Source organism: Aulonocara stuartgranti, assembly GCF_965226115.1.
Source record: "Aulonocara stuartgranti genome assembly, chromosome: 9".
Taxonomy (NCBI): Eukaryota; Metazoa; Chordata; class Actinopteri; order Cichliformes; family Cichlidae; genus Aulonocara; species Aulonocara stuartgranti.
In genome coordinates this window covers 32,750,326-32,763,898 of record NC_138960.1, presented here as the reverse complement: position 1 = coordinate 32,763,898, position 13,573 = coordinate 32,750,326, and the positions used below count along the sequence as shown (strand labels likewise).

At 43.1% G+C, this 13,573-nt stretch overlaps 1 protein-coding gene across 4 annotated transcripts in view; it reads left to right on the top strand.

The window, feature by feature from the left end:
- The window catches only part of LOC309714471 (uncharacterized protein), an 81,936-nt gene that overhangs the window by 62,868 nt on the left and 5,495 nt on the right, over positions 1-13,573 (top strand). For 3 of the 4 annotated variants that reach the window (XM_082546966.1, XM_082546964.1, XM_082546967.1), the window contains 17 exons: positions 8-118; positions 1,607-1,708; positions 2,710-2,814; positions 2,946-3,059; positions 6,575-6,679; positions 7,059-7,163; positions 7,358-7,465; positions 8,286-8,396; positions 8,880-8,996; positions 9,075-9,185; positions 9,296-9,400; positions 9,493-9,597; positions 10,206-10,310; positions 10,517-10,609; positions 10,951-11,043; positions 11,650-11,895; positions 12,196-12,269. In XM_082546966.1, the coding sequence (XP_082403092.1) occupies positions 8-118; positions 1,607-1,708; positions 2,710-2,814; positions 2,946-3,059; positions 6,575-6,679; positions 7,059-7,163; positions 7,358-7,465; positions 8,286-8,396; positions 8,880-8,996; positions 9,075-9,185; positions 9,296-9,400; positions 9,493-9,597; positions 10,206-10,310; positions 10,517-10,609; positions 10,951-11,043; positions 11,650-11,856 (1,797 nt within the window). In that variant the 3' untranslated portion in view covers positions 11,857-11,895; positions 12,196-12,269. Of the gene's footprint in view, positions 1-7; positions 119-1,606; positions 1,709-2,709; positions 2,815-2,945; positions 3,060-6,574; positions 6,680-7,058; positions 7,164-7,357; positions 7,466-8,285; positions 8,397-8,879; positions 8,997-9,074; positions 9,186-9,295; positions 9,401-9,492; positions 9,598-10,205; positions 10,311-10,516; positions 10,610-10,950; positions 11,044-11,649; positions 11,896-12,195; positions 12,374-13,573 lie in introns of those variants that run through there. The other variant, XM_082546965.1, reaches the window with a different exon arrangement.

Genomic DNA, 13,573 nt, shown 5'->3' with positions numbered 1-13,573 from the left:
TCTGTAGAAGCTCTACAAGGAGAAATATAATCGGGAGAAGGGGAAGTCCAGCTACACCAACATGAAGACGCTTCCTGAGGTGGAGCACGCCATGGAGGTCAACAAGAAGCAGAGTGAAGTAAATATTTACCTGTCCGTCTGAATCAGTGATACAACAGCTGTTATGTAACGTTTGTTCGTATAACTGTGCCGACAGCAGCTCATCAGCAGAACTTAACAGTTTCTCTATTAAATTACAGTAAAACACAACAAGTAACAGTTATTTTGCAGTGCATCTGCCAAACCACTGTTCACATGTTTTACTGTACTCTGCTGCATAACATTGCGCTGTCTGTGATTGGTTAGGCAAGTCTGATACTGAAGCTCTGAGCCGACTGATTTTACTCGTGGCTTCACCATCACCATATTTGTGTGTTGAAACTGGATCTGACGACTGAGAGCACAACGTTTGATTAATGAGTTGTTAACCAGTGAATGTGTAACCTGGTCCATCCTTCTATCAACTCCGAGGAGAACTGTAATTAAAAATGGACATTGTGTTTTATTGAGCAATGGTGCAGCATCATTACATACAAATACAACAAGACAAACTCACAGCAGGTGATGGGAAAAGAGGCGAGTCAGCGTTTGCACAAGTCGATCAAAAATTTACTCGGCTTCACGCTGCATTGCAAAAAACCTCAGCTGAGATTCTCCAAACACCACCGACAATCAGCTTATTAAAGCAAGGAAGGACAACGCTTGGAGAAAACGAATGAAATCTTTTTATTCTGAATTCTAAAACGATGCTGCCGTCAGTTTTAGAGGCGAATATTTGTGCTTTTCCAGAGCAAGTGTATGAAATCCCAAGAAGTCATCAGGAAAACGTTCTGTAAGGTACATCAAGGAAACAACAAACCTCTAACAAACTTCTAGATACTGGAAGTATCTTTGCAACCAGAGGAGGCGCCACCTGCTGGCCATTAGAAAGAATGCAGTCTATGCACAGTCTATGATATTAGACCACTAGCTGTTATTTTAGTCTTTCTACAACAGTGTCCTTTAACGGTTAATACTGTAAAATATTATTATATTCACCTGTTGAATGTGTAAAATAGATTGCATGAATAAATATGTTGGCAAGAGACATGATTTGTGGTACCAGAAGCTTTCTGTTTCCATTTATAGTCCACGATTATGTCAGAGCTAATAATAAACTGGAATAAAAGGTGGAGGAAAAAGAGTCAAAGCTACCAGAGACAAACAAAGATAGTTGTCATCAGAGTGCAAGTGGAAAAAGCCCCACTGAGATCTGAGACACACAAGGGAACACAGGAGCGACTGGGAAAGGACTTAATTATATGATTTTTGTGCTAAAAGTGAACACCGTGGAGCTGTGCATGTGATCATCATGCTAGCTAAGTGGCTTTACTCATAGTGTAGACCTTCTGTTTCCCGACAGCAGCTTTCAGTGAATTCAGCTGTTTTTTTCTGTTTTTATGACCAGTGTGTTTAACACCTGCGTTTTATTTATGTTTTTAATTTTGAACTTCACTGCCCTTTTGTTTATGTTGGTTTTATTAGAGTAACTCCTCCTTTTCTCCTTAACCTCCTCTGCTGGTCTCAGGTCAGCTACAGGAAAGGTAAAGAGGAGCTTCATCACTACAACACCATCCCAGACAGACCTGACATCGTGAACGCCACCAACGCAGCTAAACTGGCCAGCGATGTAAGCGTGTGTGTGTGTGTGTGTGTGTGTGTGTGTGTGTGTGTGTGTGTGTGTGTGTGTGTGTGTGTGTGAACATGTAACCACGTTCCATCCAACACTCATTTCCATGACAACGTTCCTGTTCAGCTGCTTCTCTCTGAGTGGAAATGCTGATTAATTATAGAAAATGTTCTGCTCTTAACACTGAACTGTCATTATGTGCGAGTGTTTTGTAGCTTTATGGGAAAGTGTGACGTGTGTGTGTTTGTATTTCTGTCTTTGTGAGGACTTGTTTTGGAAAGTGGGGACATTTTGACCCGGTCCTCTCTTTGGGACAGACCTTCAGGGGTCTCTTTGAGGGTTTGGACTTAGAAGTAGAAAGTATGTGTTCGGCTGTAATAACATCCACTTAGTGTTCTTTGTACTTTACAAACAGGAACTAGTAACAGCTAATTCAGTGCTAACAAATGTACACAGACAACGATGCACCAGGTTCACTAACAAGAGGGTTTGTGGAGAATACAGCAGACGTTGTACGATAATGTCAACATTTAAATAGAATTTTGACTTTATTCTCAAATTATCAATAATATATTATTTATATATTTATTTATTCATTAATTTATTCATTGTGTGGCCCTAATACACTGCAGCAGTTTTTAGTTTGTATTGAGGGGCTTTGTCTCTGATTGTTTTCAGTTGGGTTTACTTATTTTTTACCTGGTTTTGTTAGTATTAGATGCTGTTAATATATATTATGTGGATGATGCTGCCAAGGGCAAAATGTAAGGATTTTGGAACAGATATTACAGTTAAATCTCCTTACTCCCACTCAGACGTCTCAGTCTCAATAAATATCTGCTCCGGCGCCTCCTGATGCTTGTAAAGTTCACAGATTTATCAAATTACCTAAAAACTGAAAGTAAAATAACTACGTTTAACTAAAATGTCTTTTCACAGCTGTTTTAATCTTTTTGTATTTGTTTTATTTAGTCTTTCTTGTGTGTTTGTGACATCTACAGGTGACCTATAAGAGTAATACTAAGCAACCCGTCTACAGTGACGAGTCTCTTCTGGCCAGAACCGACATCCAGCACGCCAAAGAGGTCTCAAAACTGGCCAGCCAGGTAACACATAGCCTTCCCAGCATGCACTAGTAGCCGCTTTGCAAGTGAGCACTATAATGTGTGGTTAAAAGACTTGGAAAAGATACACTTGCATTTAACAGCTGATGTCTCTGTTTATCGCTCTCCTGCAGGTGAAGTATAAGGAGAGCTTTGACAGACAGTTAAAGGGGCAGAAACCTCAATACAACCCGCTGGACTGTGTTTCCTTCAAACAAACGCAGGCTGCTGCTGCTCTGGCCAGTCAGGTGAGTGAACCGTGGTCACATGATCAGTCACACACAGGTTGAAGTTCAAATAAAGCATGTGATGATCGTTCATCAGGTTTTTTTCTGAATGTAGGTCAGCATAGTCTAACTGGGTGAGTATGAAAGTGCACCACAAAGGAAAGCTGTTAAAATGCCTGCATGTGTGTGCTGTGTAGTTTAGTGTGTCCATAGTTTTCTATAAAATTCTTTGTTTTTATTTTATGCCTAATGGGAAAGCAGTGCAGAGTGGGAACAATATTTTACTCTTTGACTTCTGTGGGCTTCATTATATTAAAGTTGGGTGTTGTTCAAGCATTATGCTTTAGTGTAATCATTTTAGTTACTTTTTTAGTTACTGAGTATTTGAGTTTTTGTGAATCTCATCTCTGATTTTTGCGGATGATGTGGTTCTGTTGGCTTCATCGGGTGAGGGCCTCCAGCTCGCACTGGAACGGTTCGCAGCCGAGTGTGAAGCAGCGGGAATGAGGATCAGCACCTCCAAATCTGAGGCCATGGTTCTCAGCCGGAGAAGGGTGGAGTGCCCACTCCGGGTCGGGGACGAGTTTCTGCCCCAAGTGGAGGAGTTCAAGTATCTCGGGGTCTTGTTCGCGAGTTATAGGAGAAGGGAGCCGGAGATCGACAGACGGATTGGGGCTGCAGTAATGCAGACGCTGCACCGGTCCGTCGTGGTGAAGAGGGAGCTGAGTGTAAAAGCGAAGCTCTCAATTTACCGGTCGATCTACGTCCCTACCCTCACCTATGGCCACCAGCTGTGGGTAGTGACCGAAAGAACGAGATCGCGGATACAAGCGGCAGAAATGAGCTTCCTCCGAAGGGTGGCTGGCCTCTCCCTTAGAGATAGGGTGAGAAGTTCGGCCATCCGGGAGGGGCTCAGAGTAGAGCAGCTGCTGCTCCACATCGAAAGGAGCCAGCTGAGGTGGTTCGGGCATCTGACAAGGATGCCTCCTGGGCGCCTTCTGGGTGAGGTATTCTGGGCATGTCCCACCGGGAGGAGGCCCCGGGGCAGACCCAGGAGACGCTGGAGAGATTATATCTCTCGGCTGGCCTGGGAACGCCTTGGTGTTCCCCCGGATAAGCTGGAGGAGGTGGCTGGGGAGAGGGAGGTCTGGGCCTCTTTGCTTAGGCTGCTGCCCCCGCGACCCGGCCCCGGATAAAGCGGATGAAGATGGATGGATGGATGGATGGATGACTCATTCTTTTTTTATATTTTACAGAATAATCTGATTTTTTCCCGTAGATCACCTGGAGACATTTTTTTTCTTTTAGTCACTGAGATAATCAAGTCGAAGAGGGAAAAAGCTGTGTGTGTGTCGTTCTCTTTCACACACACACTCACGAAAAATTCAGTCTGTTGTGTGGGCGTAACCATGGCAACCTTTCTAAGGCAAATGGAGAGGGATTGTGGGATGAAAGCTGGAGAAGTTGAAGAGGTTACACACACACATGCTGGTCTATCTGCAGTTGTGAGGACATTTATTGATATAAGCATTCCTCTTTCTCTCGCTCTGAACACCATCATCACTATTAAATATTAAACAAATCTAAGCCAAATATGAGCCCAGCTCTAACATGAAACCTAAAACTACATCTGAACCTCGGGCAGCCCCCTGGAGTTCAGATGTCTTTACAAAGTCACCATAAATTTCACTCCAAACAAACAAAAAGAGAAAATAAGAGCTGAACAGTGAAAAGAAGCACCATACAAGCACAAATAGACACACACACAGAGGCAGCCGTTTTCGTCCACTCACTGCCCACACAGCTGCAGGAAAGAGCCTCCCCACTTCACCGCATTACATAACAGCTTGTTGTGTTGAACGCTGCCCGGCGTTCAGGAGTGCTGCACGTTCACACAGTGCTGCATTTTTAGAAAAGCCTCTCTTTGAGACTCAGCATCATGATACATAGGCGGATCTCTGAATGCAGGTTTTTAGTAGAAGAGCTTGTTGAAAAGGGGGCTGAAACTGGAACCGATTTTGGCAACACAACTGAAGAAAACATCAAAGTAAAGTGTTATATGTGGAACTCAAAGGGAAATTTCTGTTTTTTTAATACTTCTCACACTTTGCTGTTTCTGCAGACGGTAGAAAATGTGGCTCGTGTGATGTTCTGACCCTGAGATTGGGTTTGCTGTTTGAACAGCATGATGATGAACTGAAGCCAGAACATCTTTACTTGGCAGAGAAAGAAGAGAGCTTTACAATGACTGACCCTGATGGACATTAATGTCTGTAAAATGTCTGCTCATCTTTAACCTTTAACCAGGAAACATAATCACCACACGTCACTCTGAATCACTGTGATGCTGGATCCGTTTTGGATACCAAAGGCCCCAGTAGTTCTCGAGCACAATGGCACAGTGATTTTTTTTAACCCTCTCAGGCTCAAATGAAACTTTTTGTTGCTAATGCACAACCAAGTCCTGCAGTGGTGCTTCTGAGAAAAAAAACTCAGAAAATATGTATGTGGGGTAATCAGGTTGTTAGTTTTTAACTGCTGCAAATCGGCAACGCCTGCCTTGAGAGGGTTAAACATATGCAAACATGGAAACATGGTATATAAGGTGGAACCAGAGTTTGTACTCACCTAACAAACCACCTCGGCCACCTTGTTCAGCACAGCCTGAGGCACCTTTCTGTCTTCTTTGGATATTTCTGAATTTTGTTCCCTCGCTACTTCAATAATGTGGAGTTTCAAAGGTCAGTGTTTAAAAAAAAACCTGAAAATGGTCAGATACAAAGACTGAAAATGAGTGAAAAAAACCTGTTTTGAACGTTTGGAGAGCTCATTACAAGAAAGTCTGGCTCCTCAAAGAAAAAAAACGAGGTGTGGATTGAGACCTTTACACAATAAAACATCTTTGGGAACGTTTTTTATCCCACCTTCTGCAGATTTATGACTAATAACAGTCCCCTTACTCTTATTTTGATAGTTGAGCTACAGCTAACCAGCTGTAAACGAGGCCTGGCCTTTCACGTCGTGCTTCTTTACTATGGTCTGCAGAGTCACTGTGATGGTGGACCTCCGGATGATTAATCTGCTTCTCCAGAAAGAACCTCGTCCATGTTTAGACTTAAACATTTCTATAGCGCGAGGTTCAGTTAGCTTTGTGAAAAAAGTAGCTGGTAGAAATACCCTCAAAAGAGCTACTTCTTACTTTCTTTGAGATTTGTATTTGACATTTCAGAGCACTTTGTCAGTTGTACTTGAGTAAAGACGTTGCATCTGTACTTCAACTTTTACTAGAGTGTTTTTTAACACAAGTATCTGCACTTCTTAAGTACAGAATGTCTGTACTTCTGCCACCTCTGGCAGAGCATCACTTAAAGCTGCACAGATAAGTGAGTAAAACCAGAGTGAACGGGAACAAATAAATCTCTTTGTTTTGTGATTGCCAACCTCGCCATTCCTTAAAGGAATCACATGTGCCCTGAAATCATTTTAAAATCCCTGGAAAACCTTGAGTGCTGATATGCATTTTTCCTGTCTTCCAGGTGAAATATAAAACCAACCAGAACCAGAAACCAGACGGTTCTTCCGACCTCCCGAACCTCCTGCAGCTGGAGCACGCCCTGCACGCCACCAAGCTTCAGAGCAATGTAAGCCACATGCTGTTAGACAATAATTCAATATGTTAGACTGTCAGAGAAAAACTAGCTGTTTCATAGAATAATAACAAAGATTATTATTTTTATTAAAGTGCTACGATGCAGCCTTCAAAATAAAAGTCTCTGCAAAGCCCATGCGGATGTTGCAGGAGTTAATAAAGAGTTTAACATCTGCTACCGACACACAATTACAATAACAGTCCTGCATTGTGCTCGTGTGTCTTTATTTATTTTATTTTAGTTCGTTGAGTGAGGACGTTGTTGGACTGGACTCGGGCTTATTCAGCCAGCCTTCTGCTTGTTGAATAAGCCTGTGCTTATATAAATAGTCATCTTGTATAATAGTGTGTGTTTGTGTATATGTGATCAGGTAGAGTATAAGAAGAAGTACGAGCAGACGAAGGCTCATTACCACACAGCTCTGCACACGGCTGAACAGCTCCACCACAAGGAGAACGCAGTGCTGCACAGCCAGGTACACACACACGCGCACACACACACACACACACACACACACACACACGCACGCACGCACGCACGCACACACACACACACACACACACACACACACACACACACACACAAGCAAAAGCTTTCATTGTCTGATAATTTCTAAACTTTACATTGTGTAAGTGCGTCTGATGGGTTTGTGTGCTTTGTTGTCTTCAGGTCAAGTACAGAGAGGAGTATGAGAAGAACAAAGGTCGCTCCCTGATGGAGTTCGGAGACACTCAGACCTACAAGGTGTCCAAGGAAGCACAGAAGATGCAAAGCGAGGTGAAACGTCTCTGCAGCTCTGACAGAAACAGACTTTATGTGTTTCTTTAGCTTTACACTCCAGTCAGAAGTTTCACTCTGAGCTTTGGATCCAGCAGATGAAGACTTCAGGTTTGGCGTGTTGTGCGTCTTTGGTTGTAACTTTTAAACTTTTTATGTGACATGTAGCAAATAATCCAAACAATATTTTGGCCTGCAGACTGGAGTGAATGAGTTTGGAGAAATTAAAGTGTTTTTATTTGCACAGAACACAGCGAGCATATATCTTCACTGCCTATTATAGAACTTTGAACACTGATTTCACAGCTGAGAAAATCTAAACCTAAAATAAATCATAACTCATATAATAATACGACTCCAGAAGGGGCTTAAATCAAGGAAAGCTATCATATTGTTTAAAACAGAGTTTAAAGTGTATGAGTGTCGTACAGAGAGAGTTCACAGCACAGCCACAGGTTATTAACGCTCTGCTCGCATCATGAACGATGCTGCAGCGTGGTGTCACTTCTTTTTCTGTCAATCGTTAACAACATGAAAACAAATCTGTTGTATTTTAGAGAAGCTGAGATCAGTGTGTGCCACCTGCTGTGGATCTGTGCCCCACAGTTTGACCAGTTAGACTCCAAATCAGCCGCTGAAGGAAACACCAGTGAAGCTCGGGCACGATGAAGCGATCGTACTTTTGTGGGGGTTTACAATTATTGGTTGTACAAGTATGAGGGTTATCGTGCACCTGTGCCTTAAAAAGCTACAAATATTAATGCTGATCACGTCTATCTGTGTGTCGTTGTTCTCTCACTGTGCTGTGTGTCTCTTACAGAAGGAATATCGGAAGGACTATGAGGAGCAGATGAAGGGCAAAGCCTTGGTGGACATCGACCAGACGCCTGGATACCTGACAGCGCGCCATGCTAGCAGCCTGCTGAGCGAGGTGACGTAGCCTCAGAGGGATGAACTATTTAAAGCCACGTTAGAGGTTTGATCAAGCTGTGCTCAAACCTGGAAGAGCAGATAATCCACTGATTTCCAACATCTTTTGGCTTGTGAAGCACTTGTGTTGTGGATTTTGGTGATTGTTCCTTTTTCTGGTTTTTCCTTTTCATGTCTTTTATTATCTGAACGATTGAAAGACAAAATCAGTGAACCCACATATATTTGTTTTAAAGAGTTTTAATAAGAGGAGGAGCTAAATGTATAGAGTATTTTGCTTATTTAAACAATATATGGCAGATTCTAAGGAGAGAAGCAAAGAAATCAACACATTTTTAATCTATTTATGTGAAATGAAGCACTTCATAAAGAAAAAGAACAAACATTTGGCTTTAATCAATCAAGCATTACTTTTAAAAAAATCATTTACGTTTTCATTTTTAGTTTCCCTGTTTTTGCTCTTTTTTTCGCCCTTTCCTTGCAGAAAGAGTACAAGAGGGACCTGGAGCAGGAGGTGAAGGGGCGGGGCTTATCTGGTGTTGGTCTTGAAGAGACACCTGAGCTGCTGAGGGTCAGAAAAGCCAATCAGATACTGAACCAGGTAAACTAAAAACACACAGATTTCTGAAAGGTGTAAGTGGCCTGATCTGAACTGGAGTTCCAACTGTGGTGTTCACAGAAGGAGTACCGCAAAGATCTGGAGAGGGAGATTGTGGGGAAAGGCATGGAGCTGAGTGCTGATGTGCTGGAGATGCAAAGAGCCAAGAGAGCCTCACAGATCCAGAGCCAGGTTTGTGTCACCGGATTAAAGTAAATGGAAGTTCTTTCTCGGACATCTTATTCTTATAAAACATGCAGCCTGCGAACATTGAGCTGATGGTTTCTGTCTGCCTGATGCAGAAGTCGTACAAGCAGACGGAGCAGCTCAGAGAACACTCATACGGGTCGGTTACAGACACTCCTGAGCTGCTGCACGCCTCCTACCTCAAAGACGTCTACAGCCAGGTCTGTGTGTTAAAACAAGATGCTTTAAGTGAAACGACAAGTTCATCCCTCCAATCTAACCCCCCCACCTCCCCCGCCCCCCCTCTCTGTAGAAGAAGTATAAAGACGAGGCGGAGCGACTGAAGGGACGCTACAGTCTGGTTTCTGAGACCCCCGAGATGGAGAGGGTCAAAGCCAACCAGAGACACATCAGCTCTGTGAGTGCTCGGTGTCCCCACCATCTGTTCACTGTATTCCTGTTAATTATGATCGGCTAAAAGCTTTGAAGTTTTAGTTCCTGTGATTTTTATGTAACTTCAGGACAATGAAACAGTGTAGTAAATGCACAAGATTGTTGTCATTTTTAATCTACTTTTTATTATTTTTATTGTTGTTCATAATAACGTTTTCTTCTCATTTTAGTAATGATGACTTGGTGAGCACATGTTATTCTCTAAAAATGAAATTCATGAGTCATAAGCTCAAATGTTTAGATCCGAGACTGCAGGCTTTGGGCACGTACACAGTAAAGTCTGTTCTTCGGTATTTTTCTATAAAAATCTTACACTACTGCCACAAACACCAAGAACAAAGTGTGCAAACGTAGGAACAGACATTGCATTTTCAGTCTACATTGATTGTATTGCTGCTATTTCAGAGATAAAACAATTCTTCGTTTTCAGGACTGGGATGAAGTTTATTAGCAAAGTTTTGCAGGGTCATTGTAGTCAGCAGTCACAGGCGGTGATATGTCTAAAAGGTTATACGACATAACTCTAAAGTGTTATTTGCACACTTGTTACAGCAGCGTTTTCTTTCCTTTTAGCTGCGATACTGCTGGGACTCAAAGATGATGAGAAACCTGACGTCATCGGTCACAGAGACGCCAGAGATCGTCCTCGCCAGAGAGAACGCCAAGAAGATCAGTGACGTACGTTTACGGTTGGAATCAACAAACTTGTTTACTTGCTTCAGAAAAACAGTTTGCTTTTTTTATATGAGTGAATGTTAAGCTCAGAGAATCAATCTTCAGAACACTGAAGTAAAGTGTGTTTTTGAGTGGGAGTGGAGTTTAAGTAACCGCCACCAACAAGCAGCCTTTATAGCAGCAGATGACTCACCTCCAGCTCTGTTCAGGTCCGGTACAGGGAGGAGGTGGGTTGTGGCACCGCAGTCATGGACACACCTGAGATGGAGCGAGTCCGACGTAACCAGGAGAACATCAGCTCAGTGAGTACGCAGACAGCGGCCTCACAAAGTGAGCAGGGCAGCAGTCAGCGAGTCGTGAGGTTCGTTTGCACGGTCATGATGTGGGGATGAGGAGTGTGAGGACCGAGTGTGGCTCTGGAGCAGGAAGTCAGAGTGTGAGCGAGTCAGCTAATAGAACAGAACAATCATACATTCAGAGAGTGTCTCAAACACACTAACTACATGTTGGAGTCAGTGCTGGCTGACTGACAGCTTGTCCACTGCTTGAGTTAAATAAGCAGCTAATAACAGTAATAGTTTAGCACCACCTGATCTGGCTAACCTGATGACACCTGACCTGACATTTCTGATTTTGCCACCAGGTCAAATACAAGCAGAGTGCAGTGAAGGCCACCAGCGTTGGAGTGACTCCAGAGCTGGAGAGAGTCAAGCAAAACCAGGAGAACATCAGCTCGGCAAGACACACACACACACGCACGCGCACACAGACACACACACACACACACACACACACACTCCTCGTGCCTATGGTACGACAACTTTTCTCGTGCCTATGGTACGACAACTTTTCTCCGTGCCCCTGGTACACCGCTCAGAAACACTTTGCCACACACACACACACGCACGCACACACACGCACACACACACACGCACGCACAAACCAAAACAAACCCTCAGTCAGTTCCTCCAAAGTGTAGATTATCTGAAGCGTCCTGGTTGTAGTGGGAAGGAGGCAGACGGTGTGTTAGTGATCGATCTGAATCACACAAACGTTTTATTTGCTACCACCACACTCAAATTGTCTCTTCAACTGCTCGCTGAGGTCAGAGGTTTTTGATAGGACGCACTTCAATCAGAGGACAGCTGATGAATGAAAGAAGAGCAGAAGTGATGACCGGGCCAAAGTGTGCAGGGAGTGAAGTAGAGAGGAATTTTACTCTGAAGGTTCTGAAACATAAATCTGCAACAAACTCAGACACACACACAAGTAAGTAATACAGTATTATCTGTATCTGTAATGTGTGTGTGTGTGTGTGTGTGTGTGTGTGTGTGTTAAATAGGTGAAGTACCAGCGCGGGCTGCAGGAGGTGAGGGGGCGGAGCTGCAATGAGCTGGACACACCTGAGTACAGACGTGTCAGGAAGACACAGGACTCGGTCTCCATGGTAGCAGCCTGGTTGCTGTGGTTCCCACCTGTGCAGTGGGAGGAGCTAACACAAGTGATGAGTGACGTGGCACCAAGCGTGGGACCGCAGCACGGATACTAACAAACACCAACAAGCTGACAGCACGGAGGACAGAGCAGTGTGTGTGTGTGTGTGTGTGTGTGTGTGTGTGTGTGTGTGTGTGTGTGTGTGTGTGTGCGCGTGCAAGTGACCTTAATGAGTGTGGTGTGTGTCCACAAATAAAGATTTAAAAACACTCCCTGTGTGTGTTTGTTTACTTGCTCACTGACTACATGCATCCTGACCTGTGTGTGTGTGTGTGTGTGTGTGTGTGTGTGTGTGTGTGTGTGTGTGTGTGTGTGTGTGTGTTGTGCTGTCTAACACTAGACTGTGTTTAAACTGTGTCTCAGTCACTGACACTGACTCCTCTGCTCTTCACAGGCAAAGTACCACGAGGACTTTGAGCGGGCGCGCGGTCGAGGCTTCACGCCGGGGTTGGACGATCCCAGCATGGAGCGCTACCAGAGAGCCAATCAGATGATGGGAGAGGCGGGCTACAACAAAGGCATGCACCACCAGGTGACAGAGATGGACAGACGACCAGGAGGCATCATCGTAGGTTAGTGAAAGAGCCTGTGTGTGTTAAGGATTCAGCGGTTGGTGTGTCTGCTGGCTGCTGTGTGGTATTGCACCAAGAAAGGGATTGGCCAGCAGAGTCACATGACACAATCATCTGATGTTGTTTAGTTGTTGAATTCTTTATTCTTCTTAGCTCTAACTGTGAACTTTGGACCTATAAAGAATGTGATGCTTCATCAATAACTTTTGTCTCCTGTAGTTTCTGTTATGTGTTATTCATATAGTGTTTCACAATAAAAGCCTCTGAAATAACAGCAAGGTTTAGGTCTGGACCAGGTGGTTGATGTGCTGAGTCTGGTTTAAGTATTATTTTATGGTAAAGTGGAGCCACTTTCCGCTTTGTTACTTTCTTTTCATAGTTTGTTTTTTAAGTGAACAGATGAGCTGTGATTTGGATTTTTTTTTTTTTTACTTCAGCCCTCTGAGTTTATATCTGTTACGGTCAAGAACAAAGTCAGAGAAACGTCAGTTCAAATGAAGTCATGGAATATTTATCAACTTAATAATGTTGGATTGTTTCAGTCACTGCTTCTGTCCAAATCTTGTTCCCTCCTGTCTGAAGACCTGAAGGTGTGGAGGGCAGACCCAGGCTCCATCTTTGACTTTGACCCTCTTGAGGACAACATTCAGTCCAAAAGCCTCCGCAGGATGTCTGGTAGCTCTGGATCCTCAAGAAATGTTTTCAAACTAAAATATTTTGCATATTTGCATACATCTCTCATGACCCCTCATGACCCTGGTTTTACTATTAATGATTTTTAAAGTCACATTACCCTTTTACACACTAATAAACATGTTCACAAATTATTTTCCAGCCTGCTGTGTGCAAGTTTGATCCTCAGTTCACACTCTTGCATTGATCAAGTTGAAAGTTCTGCCTTTACTTTAAAAAAAATCCTTATTATCATAAAGGTCCTTTTTTAAATGTCTTTGTTTGTGACGTTAAAATAAAATAAAATAAAAATACTAAAACTGTCAACAGTCACACTGTAAGTCCAAGATTTAGAGATATTAACTGGAAATATGCTCTTGTGTAATACCAGTCTGAACCACAAGATGGCGCATTCAGCCTTTGTAGTACTCAATATAATATGTGTATATATATTTATATCATTTCATTTACCATAATTTTTAGTAGCCTGAAGACCTAAACATTACATTAAATTAGTTTGAAGTCATC